Source organism: Budorcas taxicolor, chromosome 5, assembly GCF_023091745.1.
Source record: "Budorcas taxicolor isolate Tak-1 chromosome 5, Takin1.1, whole genome shotgun sequence".
Taxonomy (NCBI): Eukaryota; Metazoa; Chordata; class Mammalia; order Artiodactyla; family Bovidae; genus Budorcas; species Budorcas taxicolor.
The window spans coordinates 92955982-92975193 of record NC_068914.1 but is presented as its reverse complement, the minus strand read 5'-3'; the positions used below and the strand labels follow the sequence as shown (position 1 = coordinate 92975193).

At 37.7% G+C, this 19212-nt stretch overlaps 1 protein-coding gene across 2 annotated transcripts in view; it reads left to right on the top strand.

Moving 5' to 3' along the window:
* MSRB3 (methionine sulfoxide reductase B3) overlaps positions 1–19212 on the top strand; it is a 180120-nt gene that overhangs the window by 55107 nt on the left and 105801 nt on the right. For both annotated transcript variants that reach the window (XM_052639631.1, XM_052639632.1), the window contains exons 3-4: positions 4546–4654; positions 6270–6347. In XM_052639631.1, the coding sequence (XP_052495591.1) occupies positions 4546–4654; positions 6270–6347 (187 nt within the window). The remainder of the gene's footprint in view (positions 1–4545; positions 4655–6269; positions 6348–19212) is intronic.

Genomic DNA, 19212 nt, shown 5'->3' with positions numbered 1-19212 from the left:
ATAACCTCTCTGAGCCTCAGTTTCTGTATCTGTACAATGGACATGACATCTACCTCCTGGAATTATTGAGAGGATTAAATGTAGTTATGAGAAAGTGCCTAGAAATATGTCTGCCACAGAGTAGTTACTCAAATTTTAATTTTCTTTTCTTCTTCCAATTCTTGTTTGAATCATTTTAAAAGAGAACTTGTGAGGAAAATACTATCCCAAGAGAATTATTTTAGAAAAATAATTATCAATAAAATATTTTAGCACACTGAAATGCCTGATCTGGTTATCTTCTAAAGTACAATTTTAACTTCAGAATTCACTGTAATCAAAATGATAATTTAATACTGTATTTGTTTGGACAGTGTTTGTTAACTGCTAATTGTTGTGATTCTCATAGCAGACTTCTGAGGGTAGTAGTGTGTAGAGAGAGACCCATTTGTCTAAGGTCCCATGACTAGGAAGCAGACAGAGGCAGGAAGTGAACTCTGATTCAAGATAATACTAGATTCAAGGCAACAATATGGAACAAGTTTTGATATAAAAAGAGACTTTGGCCATATTTTAGCAAATAAATGCCCTTGGATTGGGTTCAAGGTGGATCTGATATATACCAAACTTACTCCATAAGGAATGATGTTATGATTAGATACCTAGGTAGCAATATTACCCTTTCAGGTATGCTTTGTGTTGCCTGTGTGTATATACACACACTCATGGCTTCAAAGTACTCTATTAAGCATTTAAATAAAGAGAAAAATCTTTTCCTAACATACTTCTAAGTCAATTTAGGGGTCGTTGAACAGATGTCATATAATACTAACGTTAAATTACCCTGTGTAATAAGAAAATTACAGTACCTAAGTGAAGATAGTAAAGGGAAACCATCCAATGAATTATTCTAGAATTTCAAAATGAAATGATTTCTTCGAAATTGACAGTGGCACCACATGACTTTAGAAAAGTGAGTCTGATAGGGAGAAGGAAAATTAGAGACAAAAGTGAAGCCTTTCTGTGTTTATATATGCCAGGTTTTGGTTATGATGCGATGAGGGCTAATGTAAGAGTATAGCTTTCAACTGTCCAGGAAAGCATATTATTATTAAACTATGTGGCGAGAAATTTATTAAAATTTGGCTAACTTCTCATTGTTTCGTATTAAATCACAATAGTTGTTTCTAGTCCACACACACTTCCTTTTGCTATTAGGCACACTTTAAAAGCCTAATTATTTTGAGAACATAGTATGACCAAAGAATAAAAATGTACAAAGTTTGACAACTTTAAATAAACACTAGCATTTCTTAAAGAACAAACCTCACTTACAGTTAGGAAACAATATTTATATTTAAGGTTGAAAAGCCAGGATGTAGGAAAATTTTGTTAATTTGGAAGATGACCTTTAAGTGCACCAAAACCAAATAATTTGTAGGCTATGACATAGGGCACATTCCTACAAAATTTGTGTGAATACTGCTTTAGTGGTTCTTGAAAGACAAACAAAGAAAGCTGGAATGAAATCTTTACCCCCGCTCCCCGGCCTCAAAATAAGACGGAGCCTAACAAAAGAGTACAGCAGCACGCTTTCAAAGCTTGCCATTAAAACGAGGTCTCTGTGGCACGACTAATGAGATGGTTCATAGTGGAAAACAATCTGTTTTTAAGAATGTTTAGATCAAAAGTAATTTCTAATCTATGAAATAAAGTCTTTTCAATACCCTTCATTCACCAGCAAAGCTTTTATGTTTGTATTATTTACTTCAATCAGATGTTTTCAATTTTACCTTTTCTCCTTGTACAAATACTTGACATGGTTCGTCAATACTGACCAACAGTTTTATTCTTTTTCTTCAGAAAAGAGAGATTTTTTGGAGAGAAGGAGAATGAAAAAGAGAGAAACATCTTTGCCTAAACGATTTGCAAGCATCTGTGCTTTAAGCTACTTTTTATGAACACTCCTTAGTAAATGACTCAAGGTAAAAAAGCAGAAAAGCATCCAATGTTAGGAAATTGCAATCCAATACCATGTAATTTAAACCTGCAGTTGCTTCTCTTGTACTAAATGACATACAGATGGGTAGCTTAGTTCTCTCAACTTTGGGAACACAATTGGTCTTTTTGTATGAATGAACATATATTAACAAAAATATTTTGGACAGAATTGTTTCAGAATTGTTTAACTATACAGAGTTTAATTATCTGTGCCACTGAAAAGAATAATTTTAATCAAGATATTTTTGTCATATTAGGTTTGCAGTTAATGAATTTTTCTGGACGAAATCAACAAAGATACAACCCTTCCAACATATAAAGAAACAGAAACAAGAAACACCTTTTAAGATGTCTGTAGCGAATTGCGCGGAGACTCACCTCTCACAGCCAGTTCTGCTTTCAAGCTGTGGAGAGGCTTATTCTGATCAGACAGACGTTTCTCAGGGAAACATTTCTGTCTGTCTCTTAGAAGATATAAAAAGTGTAAGTAGTAGGTATTTGGAGAAAGCCTGGTGTACTATGGGGTCCAGTGAGGTGAGTGACATGGCGGCTATTCATTCGTATGGCTCTCTTCAGGCCAGAGCAGCACCAGCCATGCTTTGTGGAAGGACAGAAGAGGTGCTGTTTGACACCCCACAGGCCTGCTCAAAGGTGTGCTTTTCTGTTTGGCTCGGGTTTGCTCTTTTCCTGCCTCCATGTTTTCTCATAGAAAATCAGTCACTGTCCTGGTGGCCCTGATTCTGGAAGCTGATATCCTTCTTCAATCCCAGAGTCAGGGTCAGTGGTTAGTTAAGTGTCTCTTGTTATAATTCCAGTGATCTCATACACTATGACACTAGGTGCTTTAAAGTAAAAGGAGTAGAAAGCATTTTTACTGCTCAATCATATTTTTTTTTAGGTTCCCAAAGAAGTTTTTACTATTCTGGAAACTTAAGCAAGCTTTCTCTTAGTAACTTTGAAACATGGTAAGAAATTTTTGCACGTAGGGCCATCTGCATGCCTCTTTCACCCTGTGATGCAAAAGCAAAGAAAAGCAACTTTACTGCATTGAGTAAGGGTTGCCATGTCTGTAGTTAAAGGTATCTCTCAGTATTCATGGGGGATTGCAGTTACCAAAATCTGAGGATTCTCAGGTTCCTTATATAAATTGGCATAGTATTTACGTATAACCTATGCACATCTTCCTTTATACTTTAAATCATCTTTAGATTGGTTGTAATAATACCTAATACAATGTAAATGCTGTATAAATAGTTGCTTTAGCATGGCAAACTCAAGGTTTGCATTTTGGAACTTTCTGGAATTTAAGGGGGGTGGTGAATATTTTCCATCATGTTTGGTTGAGTTTGTAGTTGTGGAACCTGTGGATACAGAGGACTGACTGTATTTCTCTTCAGTCATTTGTTCAGGTAAGACAGAATAACACATATAAGCAGGTGTTGTCTGGACATTTTACTGCAGACTATATAAGCTGAAATAAAAGCTAACATTGTTATTAGAATCACATTAAAATTATTTTACCATTGAAATACATTTAATCAGTGAAGTCTTCCTAGGTATACTTTACAAAAGAAAAACGTAGGTCTGTAAATAAAATCCCATTTACTTTTCTTTGTCTTTCCCACCTTCCTTATTTTTCTCACTCTTTGTTTGGAACTTCTTGAAACTATATTAGTATACTTGCCTTCTCTTGGAGTCTGTTACAAGTTTCTTGCCCATTTAAACACAGTAAGATACAGTCTTGCAAGAGATATTTATTTTAAAGGACTCTTCAGAGCCCAGTGAAGCCTCTGACAGAATCACTGTGCTGTGCTCATTTGCTTCAGTTTTTCCGACTCTTTGTAACCCTATGGACTGTAGCCCTCCAGGCTTCTCTGTTCATGGAATTTTTCAGGAAGAATACTGGCGTGAGTAGCCCTTCCCTTTTCCAGGGGATATTCCCAACTCAGGGATCGAACTCACGTCTCCTGTGTCTCCTGCATTCCAGCAGATTCTTTACCAGCTGAGCCACTGGGGAAACCCCAACAGAATCACAAAGAATAGCAATTCCTAGTTGTGGAAAAATGCATCTCTCAGGTTCAGTTAATAACTAGGACAGTATTTAAATCACCCAGGATAGAAATTGAAGGAGGACGGTTTCAAGCTCTTCTACTAATTGAATGGAGAGTTACTGTTTAACATAATATGCCCATCATCTTATATATACAGCAGAAATGCTTATAAATAGTTACGCTTTTTGAATTTGTTTGTAAAAAAAATTCAAGATATTTGAAGACATAAAGAATGTCCCATTTTGTGAATGTTCAGTGGGTTTTTACTGTTTCGTGCTAGCAGCTTTGGCTGTGGCACGTCATCGGTGCACCAGTGGAATCACTTGAATCTCGAGCACCTTTCTTTTTAAATTGAGAGAAGTAACTGCAGTTCAGGTAAGTTTGTCGAGTGTGTTAGGGACTGCTCTGGTCATTGACAAGTGACAGCAGAAGCTGTGCTGTGGCGGTCAGCCAAAGCAGTTATTTAGGATTGAAGCTAAAAGTCCTCCTTCTCCCATATCCTCTCTCTTTCCAGGGTCATGTAGGGATAAAAAGAACTGTAAGGTGGTCTTTTCCCAGCAGGAACTGAGGAAGCGGCTAACACCCCTGCAATACCATGTCACTCAGGAGAAAGGGACCGAAAGGTAAGGCGAGCTTACGAACACGTCACTAAGCAAGAGCTAGTTTTCTTCATCCTCTGTACCCCTGCTCCAACCTTTGAATCCTCTCCCTTGCCATTTAATTCAAAGGATTCTGCACTTATTTGCTAAAGTCTACAAATTAGTATCCTTGAAAAGGTTGAAAATGGTATTGTTTAGATTAAGACTAAGTTTTATTTATTCTTTTCCCCATTTAATGAACACTCTATCTTTTGTAAAGTCACAAGGCTTTTGTTAAGGGCCTGTTTTTAGTTTACTACAAAATGTGTGGAAGTAATAGCGATTTAGGTACATTTTTTGGGAAGACATCACAGTAAGCAAAACCATGAGGGAATGGCACTTTGCCAGGATGCTGAAAATTTGAAGGTGGCCATTGTAAGTATAGATGTTTTGGCTGCAAAAAGAAGGTAGCATAATTTAGTTCCTTTCTACCCCACTCCAATTTCTTTTTGAAGCACATGTGGAGAAAGTATTTATTGGCTCATTTGTGGTTGGAATGTCAAAAATTTTCAATAACTGCCCTCACATGGCTTTGGTCCTTGGAAGTTCGCCCTAAGTCCTGAAAAAAGAGTTTGTTCACTTCCAAGACTGTTTTGGGTGAATAAAGTCTCTCTCAGCTGATTCCAGCTCGAAGGTAACTTGCCAGAGTCTGACCATTTTGTTGTCTAATTTATACCATGGAGCTTGGCATAAGGCCGTAACTTACCTCTGATCCAAATTTATTAATGATGTAACTTCTTGTTTTCATTCATGAACTGAAAGAGCTCTTTACCACACATGGGGTCTTTGTTAATAAGCAACACTCTCTTCCTGTCACAGTATATACTGTTTACTGACTTGACCAAATGTTGAATCTCTGACAAAGTCCACCCTCACCCCACAAGGAGCTAGAGATGGACTTGGGTCTCGGCCCGAGACGTCTACTCGTCCTGTTGTGTACATGACTAGTAAAATGATTTAATGCACACAAACAACTAGAGATTAGGTCATTCTTAAAAATTCTGTTTATAAAAAATTGGACCTCATAAAGAGGGTGAAAGGATAATAAAAACAAGCTGCAGAGCACATAGACTTTTTGTTGGGCTAGCACAGCTGATTTGTATTAGCTGAATGACCTCCTAGCCTTTAAGATTGTTAACTTAGAAAAATATTCCCTTAAAGCTGCAATATTCCTTTTCAAACCAGAAAATAAGACTCCTTCCACTTGAAGTGTTGGACCCTTCTGTATTTTCTGGTATACATTCTTGGACACTGTAGAGGAGCAGAAATCTCATGTAATAATGTTTTTCTCTGTGAATCTGAACTACAAGCTTTTTTTTTTAATAGGAAAAAAAAGTTTCTAAGCATTGCATAACTAGACAGCTTGATTTTTTAAAAAATTTAACCTGCATTAGTTTGGAGTAGTTATATGCACATTTTATTATACAGATTTGAAATATATTAGTAATGTTCAGATTTCCATATGTTTGGTCTGTTCTCATTTTAAAACAAAAAGCTCTTGAAAGATTTATTAGAGAAATATATTTTAAGCAAATATGTTCTATAAGAAATAATGCTAACTTTGTTTAATTTTTTTTATGCTCTGTTTATTGTGTATCAGTGCCTTCGAAGGAGAATATACACATCACAAAGATCCTGGAATATACAAATGTGTTGTTTGTGGAACTCCATTGTTTAAGTAAGTATATTAAAAACCTAAGGATATGAGCAAATCACAGATGGTAACGAGCTTGATTTTGCCTGTTCACATTCAATCTTCCCATTCCTAAATTTTCTTATTTCTAGTTTTTCTACTCCCTGCCCCCCCCCCCCCCCCCCAAACAAAAGTAATTATTGGCTTTCATAATAAATTACCAGTTTGGTAGACTGGCTGATTTCTTGTTACTTGAATCTTTAAAATACCTAGCATTAACTTGGTCATCTCAGTAAACAAGGTGCTTAGCAGAGCTATGAAAGAGATTTTGGTGAACATAAAAATGTCTATATTTATTGATTTTTCTATCACCAAATGATGGCCCTAAATTTATTTATTGGACCATAATAGAAGTTCTTTACATGAATCCTTCAGATTGAATAATATCCACCAACTGGATTATTCACACTTCTGCAGTGACGGGCAATACCTTTATTAAAAGTCAAGTGGGAATTATAGCAAATATTTATACATATGTAAGTAAATTACATACTCTGAGTTTAAAGTTTTGCATTGATCAAAAATCTTTTAAAGATCCCAATAGATTACTATAAAACAGGCAGTACATAGATTTTTTTTTTAATGGAATAGTTAAGTCAGATATTGTATTCTAGAAATTATGGATCTTATCCAAGAAAGAAAACTCTTTATTAAAAATGTATTTATTTAGGACGAAAAAAATCCTAGGAGCCCCATACTCCCCATGGGGATGCTGATTTAGGGAAATAAAAAGACAGAAACTTTAATTGAGAGTAAGTGTCATTTATTTAAAACAGAATTACAAATTTCTTAGGGGAAATGCATAAACAAGAATCTGATATGTATAGCTTGTAAAACATACTTAATATCTCCTCGCAAATGTTTCCTTTTGAAAACACTAGCATTCACAAATTTTCCAGAAATAACAGGAAACAGTAGTTTCCTTAAAAAATTTTTTTAAGTTTAAAACCTTTCTTAACTTGCATAAACCTTATTGCACATTAGTGTTGGTTGAGAATCTGTTCTGAATTCTTATGTATTTATTCATTCTGTTAAAAAACCCAGTCCTTCAAATTGTCACCCATTTCCTCTCAGAAAACACACGTCTTTATATTTCAACACCTTTAGTTTGTGTCATAATAGTTGATATAACACTTAAGATAGTTGCTGAGCCATGTTAAACTTGTTAATATCCCAAATGGTAAAAATTGGCCATATCTCCTTTGCTTTTGTTTAAGATTCTTCATTTCTTTCCCTATTATATGATTTAGTGAAGTAGTGGATCTAAGGAAAACTCACTGTTTTAAATAAGAAACAGAGCCACTGTAAATGAAGGATTTAAGCCATGTGACATCTTGAGTCACAAATAGTTAAAAGCAAGACCTTCATCCAACCATAGGTATGGGTGGGGTTCAGGAGTTTCATATTTGATATGATATTGACTCTAAAGGAAACTTTTAGCATTCTTGTAAGGAAAGCTTTTAGTTTCTAAATTTTTATGGAATATAATTTAATATTTTTAGTCTACATTACATGAAAAAAAAATGCTGAGCTTCTCCCACTTGGTTTCTTGTCAGTTTTAGAGTGAATAGTGTCTCTCTGGCCTTCAGGATAGAATGCAGTAGTTCTTTGGTCTGGCGCTGCTTTCTTCATACTGGAAAACTTGTACCCTGGGTGTCCACAGGGCATGAACAGCTGTGAGGGAAGCAATTTTCTGATCCTCAGCCCTATGCAAGCATTTTCTTGAAACTTCTGTCTGTTACTGAATAGTAGTCAGCCACCTCGTCCTTCCAGTCTCCTCTGTCATGGTTCCCCTTCTCCCACTTCACAAAAGATGGCATAGCTTCCACCCATCCCAATGCTTACTATGATTTATTATCACAGGGTAAAAATCTCTAAGGCACTGAGCAAAAGGACAGTTCAGGAATGCATTACTTCTGGAGAGACCCTTGAAAGCAAGGCCAAACAAACAAACAAACAAAAAAACCAAAAATAAAACATTGAGAAGTATTGAACTGGTAAAAAAAAAAAATATTGAAACAGTGTTTCATCTTGGAGATCCTCAGTCTGCCTGCCAGCTGTCTGCTTATCTACCGCTCCATCTATCTATCTGTCTATCCATGTTCCACCAGTCATAAGTGAGATGTGTGTCATGAAAACATGTATGGACATATTTGTTCAAAATTTTTAGATGAAAGTCTTTGTGTGTATATGTGTGTACAGGAAATAAATCCAATTTACTTGAGACAGTTTACAATCAGGTTATACAGTAGTCTTCTCCATTCATTAACTGATCTAGATACATCACTCTAAGGTTTTGACAAAAATATATTTTAAGAATATCTATATTCAGAACACCAGATAATTTATCTTTTTTCAATTATTTAACTTCTTGGTAAGAAATTTTAGCTATCACATTAAAAGGTATGAGGAAGTGTGTATCAGTCAGCACCCAATCTGGATACAGAAGCCACACAATAATTTGAACAGGAAAGTCTAATACAGAGAACGACTACATGTGACAGAGAATGGTGGTGATGAGGGATTGGTAGGTAAGAAGCAAATAGAAATTCTGAAGAATATAGAGACAGCAAATACAGGAAGTGACCATGCCCCCTAGGGCTGAGATAGACCTCAAGGGAAAGCTTCCCCTGCAAACTGCCCCTGATTCCAGCAGCTGATGGCCCAGGAGTCACTGTGGGGCTACGATGGTGCAACTTTCTGGGATTCTGCCTCCTGGAACTTACTGGATACCTCCCCTCTGGGGTGCTGGGGAAAGCTCTTTGCAGGGAAGTGTCTCACTGGGGGCCCTCCACTCCAAAACTGCCTGAGGGAGGTGCTGGGGAGGCTGCTGGCCACCAGGTGCTGCTCATCCCTGTGCCCTGAAACCAGCACCTTGCTGCAGAGGAGATACTGGTGTCACAGAGCTATCGCCAGAGAAGCAGCATGGCTCAAAGTGTTGGCGACCAGAGAGGCTGTGTACACCAGGAAGTTGGGTGCTGGGGAAGCTGCCCCCATTGCAAGGGCCTGCAAATAAGAGACGCTCCATGCACGTGAGCCACATGCCAGGGAGGCAGCGGGCTCTGCAGGAGCCTGTTTGGAAAGCATCCTGAAACCAAGAGGGAAAAACCTCTTTCTCCCGTAATCCTTCTCCTGTGCCCTCTACTGACAAAGTTTAATATCATGTTGGCTGACCCCCCCCCCCCCCCCCAAAAATTTAAAGGTCCCAGCTCCATTTTAGCAAAACAGGTAAGGAAGATACATTTAGAGGTGAGAGGCAATGTATTGATAACTGGCGCAGAGTCTCTGTTTTATTCAAAATTCTTTTAGGGATTCGTGAGCAAAAGTTTGAAAGTCACTCAGTAGTCTAGTGAATTAATGGCATCACTGTCAGACCCCCTCTTGATATAGCTGGTTTCATACTTTGAACACAAAGTGTGGGAACGATTGACTTGGGTTAGTATGAATGTGAATGAGAAAGTGTGTGGAGGTTTTGTTTGTTAGAGAAGAGGGAGTGAGAGAAAATTCGGCAGAAAAGACTAAATAGAGGAACTATTGGAGAAATAACAGTGGGAGGAAAACAGATAAATAAAAAGCAATAAGGAAGCACTGAGTTTTAACATGCCTTATCATTAGCAGTATGAAAAGGTTGTTTTTCCAACTGCCATTTCTGTTACCATACTCACACTCATTTTATGTGTATATGTGCACATATTCACATATATGTATAATTCTCTTCATTTACTTGACTGATATATATATGTATATATAAAATACTTCCTTGCATAAAAGGCCATTCAAACTTGTACTCTACCTAAGTACATTCCCTCTCAACAATATACTGCTTTTTTACTGCTTACCAAGTACAAGAACCTTATTCACAGGCTGCTTTATAAACCAACTGCGTAATTTATTCCATGGTTCACGTTTTCTTCACATTCACAAATTCTACCAAGCTAAGTTTATTTCTCATATAGTACTACAGACTTTCAGTTAGTAAATTAACTGACAGAAGTAAGAATGTTCTCTCCTCTGGCTATTTGAACTTCTAAACTTTCATACAATGAATTTATTGCACATCAGATAAACCATAAAAGGCATTGGTGAAATAATTTAATTCAGAAAGTATTTTCGACATCTTGGACTTTTCTCACACTTTGCCAGGTATTGTGAAACAGAATAAATTTGTGAACCCTTTTTATCCTTAAGGTATTTATAGTTTTGTTGGAATGATATGATAAACAATAAACAATGATAGACTGTGGAGACATAACATTAATCTGCACATACCTGTTTGAAGTGCTTTCATGAGTAATAGGAGAGTATATGAGCATATTCCAGTAGGGCCTGTTTTCATGGAGGAGATGAGAACACACTACTAGGCAGAGAATATCTGATAGAGAATGCCACATGAGGTAAGGAATTAGAGATAGGATCAAAACTGGGTTTTTCAAGGGAACGGTTCTGAGACTGGTGCAATAGGAGTTGGGAGGTGAGTTATGTTGGGAGTAATGGTGACATGTCTAGAGGGTTAAAAAGGACCAAATAAGGAAGCCTTGCGATCCCAGCGAAGCCTTTAAAGTTTCTGCTTGAAATTCTTTAAGCTTTGGCATCCTTCCCTCCAGAAGCCAAATCTGAGCCTTCTAGGGTGAACTCTGGTGTTCTTCATCTCTGCTCCCATAGCACCTTGTATGCATGCATTTCCTTCGTTGCACTTTCTGCTTTGTTCTGTGTGTGAGGGCATGCTAAGTTGTTCAGTCGTGTCCGACTCTTTGCAACCCCGTGGACTGAAGTCCTCCAGGCTCCACTGTCAATGGGATTCTCCAAGGCAAGAATACTGGAGTGGGTTGCCGTGCCCTTCTCCAGGGGATCTTCCTGACCCAGGGGTTGAACCTGTATCTCTTAGGTCTCTTGCATTGGCAGGCGGGTTCTCTACCACTAGCGCCACCTGGGAAGTCCCACTTTGTTTTGTATTTATCTGTTTATGTGCCTTTCTGCCCACTAGTAAGTAAACTCCACAGTTGCAAGGCCGTGTTTTAGTAGTATTTATATCTCTGGTGGTTTAGTCGCTAAGTTGTGTCTGACTCTTGCGACCCCGTGGACTGTAGCCTGCTAGGCTCCTCTGTCCATGGGATTCTCCAGGCAAGAAGACTGAAGTAGGTTGCCATTTCCTTTTCCAGGGGAATCTTCCCAACCCAGGGATTAAACCCAGGTCTCCTGCATTGCAGACAGATCTTTACCAACTGAAGTACAAGGGAAGCGCTATTTATATCTATTTATATCTCTAGCCTCTGGCATAAAATAGCCATCAACTATTTGTCTGTTGATCAGAGGCATGTCTGAAGTTTGTGAGATAGACTGTGGAGGGACTTTGAATAAGGCAAACGCATGATGCAAATGGGAATTAAGCCAGAACAGTTCACAAGATAGATTTCTGGAGCTGAAAATAAAATAGGGGTTTGATAGCTTCAGTGAGAACTTTTTCCTTTGTCAGCTGATAAACCTCAATGTTATCCATATTAATCGGCTCCTGATAATTTTAAGGTTTTTAGGAGCCACATAAGACAGTTTTTATTTTCTACATGTTTACTAATAAGGCCCTTGCACTGAATTAATAGCTCATTTTACACAGATTCACTAATGATGAGGATAATAATAATAGTAAGTAATAATCAAGAGTACATAGCACTTACTTCTTGCTCATTATGGTTCTAAGTGCTTTGTATTTAACTCAGTCTTCACAGCAAAACATTTTATAGATGAAGAAACTGAGAGGATAAGTATCTTGTGAAGAACATACAGTGTACATGGATTTAAAACAGTAATACTCAAAACTTTTAGGAAAGAAGAAAGTTTATTATAGGAAAATAAAGTTTTAATTTTTATTTTGATCACTCATATCTGATTATTTTACTCGGCATACTTGGAATAAATGCAGCACACATACATACACACATACGCCTCAACTCCTTGAAAACTCTGCCTTTGTCATAGTGTTTAAGTTGAAAATTGAAGACTGTTCCAATCTAGGGAGGGCTGTTGTCTTGTTCAGTCGCTAATTCGCGTCCAACTCTTTGCTGCTACACGGACTGCAGCACACCATGCTTTCCTGTCCTTCACTATCTCCTGGAGTTTGCCCAAACTCACACCCATTGAATCTGTGATGCCAACTCATCCTCTGTCGTCCCATTCTCCTCCTGCCCTCAATCTTTTCCAGCATCAGGGAGGGCTGAATCAAAAGTAAATAGATCCATCATGGCAGGTCATTAAGAAGAATTCAGCTTCAAGCTGGCAGTTATCCTCAGGGAAGTCCCTTGGAATCTGAGCAGGAAGATGTAGCCAGTGTTTAGGAAGCCATCAGGCCATTTACCATCTGTGAAGTAGGGCAGCAGCTGGATTTCTGGGCTGGATTCTAGTTATTAAAATTGGAAAGTCATTTTATTTTCACTACTAACCCTCCGTTACAGTTTCTCAAGGAACTGTGTTCCAAATTTTGTATCACTTTTCTGTTTTAAATTCTGTCCCTGTATTTCTGAGAAAACTGAGGCCACCTGACATGAGCTCTTTTAAATGTCTTTCCTTCTATCTTGAAATTTCTTTATATCTTCATTTTTATCAGACAATCAGAACAAGCACGGGCTAAAAGCAGTTGATGGGTTGACTTGAATACCAGGCCAGATGTGTGACCTCAAATTCATCACCTATAAAGTGGGAAAAATAAAACCAAACAGGTGTAAGAAAAGTGCCAAGTATATGGCAAGTATTCAACAATGTTAAATTCAAGTGGCCTGACCTAGTTTGAGGAACATATCATACCATCACAACAGTCTAAGAAACTCCTTCCAACATGAGAAAGTGCAGGCTCTACTAGAGAGCGTCTGTCTGTTAACAGTAGATGTTAGTGTGGTGAGTCACTGTTCCAGCTATGTTGCTATGTTTCAGATGGGACTCTGCTGCAAAACTGTTCACACATGCTGCATTTCACATGCGCCTCCCGTGCAATCTTATTCCAGGCTACTAGAAAATTTAAGCCTTTTTTCAGCTCTTTAAGAACATAAGCCATTTCACTGAAGAAATTCCAGTTCAGTGCCACATACAATTTATTCAACTATTCTATTCCATTTATTATTACTAAAGGAGACTTTCAACATAAGCTTTCCCTCTTCTGATAGAGTGGTGTGTGTGTGTGTGTGTGTGTGTGTGTGTGTGTGTGTGTGTATTTGTGTGTTGGAAGCACAGAGGGGGAGGAGATAGGGGAAGAATGAAGGAGTTTTTCATCCTTACTTTCTATTCAAATTCCATTTTTCCAATCTTTTTCTTAGCCATATGATATCTACTCAGAAACCACTCCAGTCACTATGGAATTCTACTAGGAAGAGTAGCATGAATTTAACTTCAAGCTTTCTTTTTATAGAACTCTAGCTGGAAATTGCTCATAATTCTGGCAAATGTTTCTTAACCTTTAACAAATTACATTTAACTTGAATTTAAAAGACCTGAATTGCCCTTCACTTCATTCTAAATCCTTTAACAAAGTAAGCTCTCCAGTACAGTGAAACCATTATGAAATGAACTAGGTTTCTGAGTAGTGACTTAAACTTTTGTTATATCTAAATAACTCATATGTTATTTTGAAGAGAATACCAAATCGACTTTTCTCTTTCCATTGATCCTTTCTGTCTTGTCCATACATACAATGATATACAGGAAAAGCATCCGTAATGTAGAGAATTACTGTTCTATCTTCACATCACCTGAAAGCTCAGGGCAAGACCACAGCTAGAATGAAAGAAAAGTACTTCATGGAATTACTGGCAAAGATAGGGAGAGAAAAATATTGTTAGTTTTTCTGACTAATTAAACCTGATTCATTAAACCATCAGAAGAAAAAGAAAAGCATAAATAGTAAAATCATAAAAGCATAGCATAACATAAAGAACAACTCCAGTTTGAGAAACTTGAAAACTATAGTAAGGCATGATTCAAAGTCTGACAAAATGCAAAGATAATTGTAACTGCATTTCTCTTATTAAAAACTACATAGACACATATAGAAAAATTGAAGTGATAATTACACATAAAATCTTCGGATAGTTGAAATTGGGTACAAGACTGTCTGTGTATCTTGGAATGGGGAGGAATGCAGAAAGGTAATCTTGCCTTCTATTTCCTAAACTAAATCCTAGTTGTTTAGTTAATTTTTCCGATGTAGACAGAAATAGATTAGTTTTTTCTTAGTGAATTAGAATGGATAATAAATTGGGAAACATAATAGGCAAAACTTTTAAAACTATAATTCATATAAATTTATCCTGATTATATGAAAATACATCAGAAAATTAATGAACATCTGTTATTCCCATTCACAGACTTTGAAATTATTTAAAGACAGTTTATAATGTACAAATTTTAGCCAGTACTTCTAAGGCAGTCCACAAAGGTGCTCTTCTTATAAATGAATAATACTTTTTTCAAAACATGGTCATCAGTTCAATGAGAATTGCACAACTTTTCACTCAGATACATGTCTTCAGTGTGTCTTATACATGGATAAGTGACTGCATAAGGAAAAGTGCAGAAGCTATCCAGAGTACCAAGTGGAAATAAAGTTTTATGAAGTTCCAGCACGGACTTAACTGCATAACCATGAACAAGTTACTTAAACATTCTACCTCATTTTTCTCATCTGTAAAATGGTAAGAATAACATTAGCCCTTTCTAACTGATAGTACTTCTGTACCAAATGAAATAAACACATAAGCATGCTATAGAAGATATAAAGAACAACTCATCTGGCTTGCAAAAAGGCAAACAACCTGATTAAAAAAATAGACATTTTTCCAAATAAGATATACAGATGGCCAACAGGCACTTGAAAAGATGCTCAATATCAGCAGCCAGTAGAGAAATGCAAATCAAAACTGCAGTGAGGTATCACCTCATACCTGTCAGACCGGCCATCATCAAAACGTCTACAAATAATAAATGCTGGAGAGGGTGTGGAGAAAAGGGAACCCTCCTACACTGTTGGTGCAGGCACTATGGAAAACAGTGTGGAGGTTCTGGAAAAACTAAAAATAGTTACCATATGATCCTGCAATCCCACTCCTGGGCAAAACTATAATTAGGAAAGATGCATGAACCCCAGTGTTCATAACAGCACTGCTTACAGTAGCCAAGACATAGAAACAACCTAAATGTCCAGAGACAGATGGACAGATAGAGATGCGGGACATGTATACAATGGAACATTAGTTGGCCATAGAAAGAGTGGAACGCCATGTGTGGCAACATGGACGGACCTCGAGATTATTGTATTAAGTGAAATACGTCAGAGAAAGATGAATAGCATATGATAGCACCTACATGTAGAGTCTAAGAAAAAGATACAAATGAACTTACTTACAAAGCAGAAATACACTCCTAGACAAAGAAAACAAAGAAATTCATGATTACCAAAGGGAATAGTGATGGGGAGAGGCAAATTAGGAGTTTGGGATTAACATATACATCAGTTCAGTTCAGTCACTCAGTCGTGTCCGACTCTTTGCAACCCCATGAATCGCAGCACACCAGGCCTCCCTGTCCATCACCAACTCCCGGAGTTCACTCAAATTCACGCCTATCGAGTCGGTGAAGCCATCCAGCCATCTCATCCTCGGTCATCCCCTTCTCCTCCTGCCCCCAATCCCTCCCAGCATCAGAGTCTTTTCCAATGAGTCAACTCTTCACATGAGGTGGCCAAAGTACTGGAGTTTCAGCTTTTGCATCATTCCTTCCAAAGAACACCCAGGGCTGATCTTCTTTAGAATGGACTGGTTGGATCTCCTTGCAGTCCAAGGGACTCTCAAGAGTCTTCTCCAACACCACAGTTCAAAAGCATCAATTCTTCGGTGCTCAGCTTTCTTCACAGTCCAACTCTCATATCCATACAAGACCACTGGAAAAACCATAGCCTTGACTAGACGGACCTTTGTTGGCAAAGTAATGTCTCTGCTTTTGAATATGCTATCTAGGTTGGTCATAACTTTCCTTCCAAGGAGTAAGCATCTTTTAATTTCATGGCTGCAATCACCATCTGCAGTGATTTTGGAGCCCAAAAAGATAAAGTCTGACAGTTTCCAATGTTTCCCTGTCTATTTGCCATGAAGTGATGGGACCAGGTGCCATGATCTTAGTTTTCTAAATGTTGAGCTTTAAGCCAACTTTTTCACTCTCCTCTTTCACTTTCATCAAGAGGCTTTTTAGTTCCTCTTCACTTTCTGCCATAAGGGTGGTGTCATCTGCATATCTGAGGTGATTGATATTTCTCCCGGCAATCTTGATTCCAGCTTGTGCTTCTTCCAGTCCAGCATTTCTTATGATGTACTCTGCATATAAGTTAAATAAGCAGGGTGACAATATACAGCCTTGACGTACTCCTTTTCCTATTTGGAACCAGTCTGTTATTCCATGTCCAGTTCTAACTGTTGCTTCCTGACCTGCATACAGGTTTCTCAAGAGACAGGTCAGGTGGTCTGGTATTCCCATCTCTTTCAGAATTTTCCACAGTTTATTGTGATCCATACAGTCAAAGGCTTTGGCATAGTCGATAAAGCAGAAATAGATGTTTTTCTGGAACTCTCTGGCTTTTTCCATGGTCCAGCGGATGTTGGCAATTTGATCTCTGGTTCCTTTGCCTTTTCTAAAACCAGCTTGAACATCAGGGAGTTCATGGTTCACGTATTGCTGAAGCCTGGCTTGGAGAGTTTTGAGCATTACTTTACTAGCGTGTGAGATGAGTGCAATTGTGTGATAGTTTGAGCATTCTTTGGCATTGCCTTTCTTTGGGATTGGAATGAAAATGGACCTTTTCCAGTCCTGTGGCCACTGCTGAGTTTTCCAAACTTGCTGGCATATTGAGTGCAGCACTTTCACAGCATCATCTTTTAGGATTTGAAATGGCTCAACTGGAATTCCATCACCTCCACTAGCTTTGTTCTTAGTGATGCTTTCTAAGGCCCACTTGACTTCACATTCCAGGATGTCTGGCTCTAGGTGAGTGATCACACCATCGTGATTATCTTGGTCGTGAAGATCTTTTTTGTACAGTTCTCCTGTGTATTGTTGCCACCTCTTCTTAATATCTTCTGCTTCTGTTAGGTCCATACCATTTCTGTCCTTCATCGAGCCCATCTTTACATGAAATGTTCCCTTGGTGGCTCTAATTTTCTTGAAGAGATCTCTAGTCTTTCCCATTCTGTTGTTTTCCTCTATTTCTTTGCATTGATCGCTGAAGAAGGCTTTCTTATCTCTTCTTGCTGTTCTTTGGAACTCTGCATTCAGATGCTTATATCTTTCCTTTTCTCCTTTGCTTTTCGCTTCTCTTCTTTTCACAGCTATTTGTAAGTCCTTCCCAGACAGCCATTTTGCTTTTTTTCATTTCTTTTCCATGGGGATGGTCTTGATCCCTGTCTCCTGTACAGTGTCACGAACCTCAGTCCAAAGTTCATCAGGCACTCTATCAGATCTAGTCCCTTAAATCTATTTCTCACTTCCACTGTATAATCGTAAGGGATTTGATTTAGGTCATACCTGAATGGTCTAGTGGTTTTCCCTACTTTCTCCCTACATATACATACTATTATATATAAACTAGATAAACCATAAGGACCTATGAGGAACTATAGTCCTAATAACCTGTAATGAAAGAGATTCTGAAGAACAAACATATGTACATATATGTATAACTGATTCACTTTGCCATATATCTGAAACTAACATAACATTGTAAATTAACTATACTTCAATTTAAAAAATAATTAAGGGACTTCACTGGTGGTCCAGTCATCAGGACTCCCCACGTTGCCAATACAGCATGTGCAGATTTGATTCCTGCTTGGGGAACTAAGATCCCACATGCTGTGCAGCGAGGTAAAAAAAATTTTTTTTTTAATTTTTAATTACTTTAAAAAGATATAAAGGTATAAATATAAATAAGGTTTGTGAAGACTGCACCTTTAAAATTTTACCTGGTAAAATATAAGTAGCATATAAATCTAAAATTAAGTCAGTTTCTATCCAGTAATTTAATCTGGATTCTAAATTCCCCAAATAATGGAACTTAGATGAAGTAACTGAGAGTTTTAATACATTAGTTATTTATAAGTCTGTCTCTAACAAATCTGGAAACCTCTAGAGAGAAGAGGTCATGACGTAGGATTTTTCCAGCTAACATCTGCACCCTGTGCAGGGGCGTGAAAGTGAAAGTCGCTCAGTAGTATCTGACTCTTTCCGACCCCATAGACTATACCGTCCATTAAATTCTCCAGGCCAGAATACTGGAATGGATAGCCTTTACCTTCTCCAGGGATCTTCCCAACCCAGGGATTGACCCCAGGTCTCCTGCACTGCAGGTGGATTCTTTACCAACTGAGCTAAGACTCTACATATCCTGGCTACTTAAATTATTTATTAAATAAATGGCTTTAGTTCCAGTAAATCAAGAGTAACAGCAGAGTTAAATGATTCAAGTTGATACTGGAATGTTAGAAGTATAATTAAAAACTTGGAGTCTCTAAATTGTTACCCCCTGCCACACTTTTCAAAGTAACATCTATAGACCTCTCAGGGAACTTAATTTTAGTGGATGCCTCTTTCAACAATAGCACTTCTTGCAACTGCAAAGATACACGTATTCCAACTAAGAGAAAGATGGAAATGTCCATGGCTGGGACCTTTTACAAGGACACACTGAAAAGAGCAGAAGGTGAAAATAGACAAGGTCAGCTACTGAAAGTGATATCAAATGAAAAGTTTGTAGTCAAACATGTTTATTAAATATAAGAAAGATTAAAAACAACTGAACTAAATAGTGACTCAAAAGACTAGA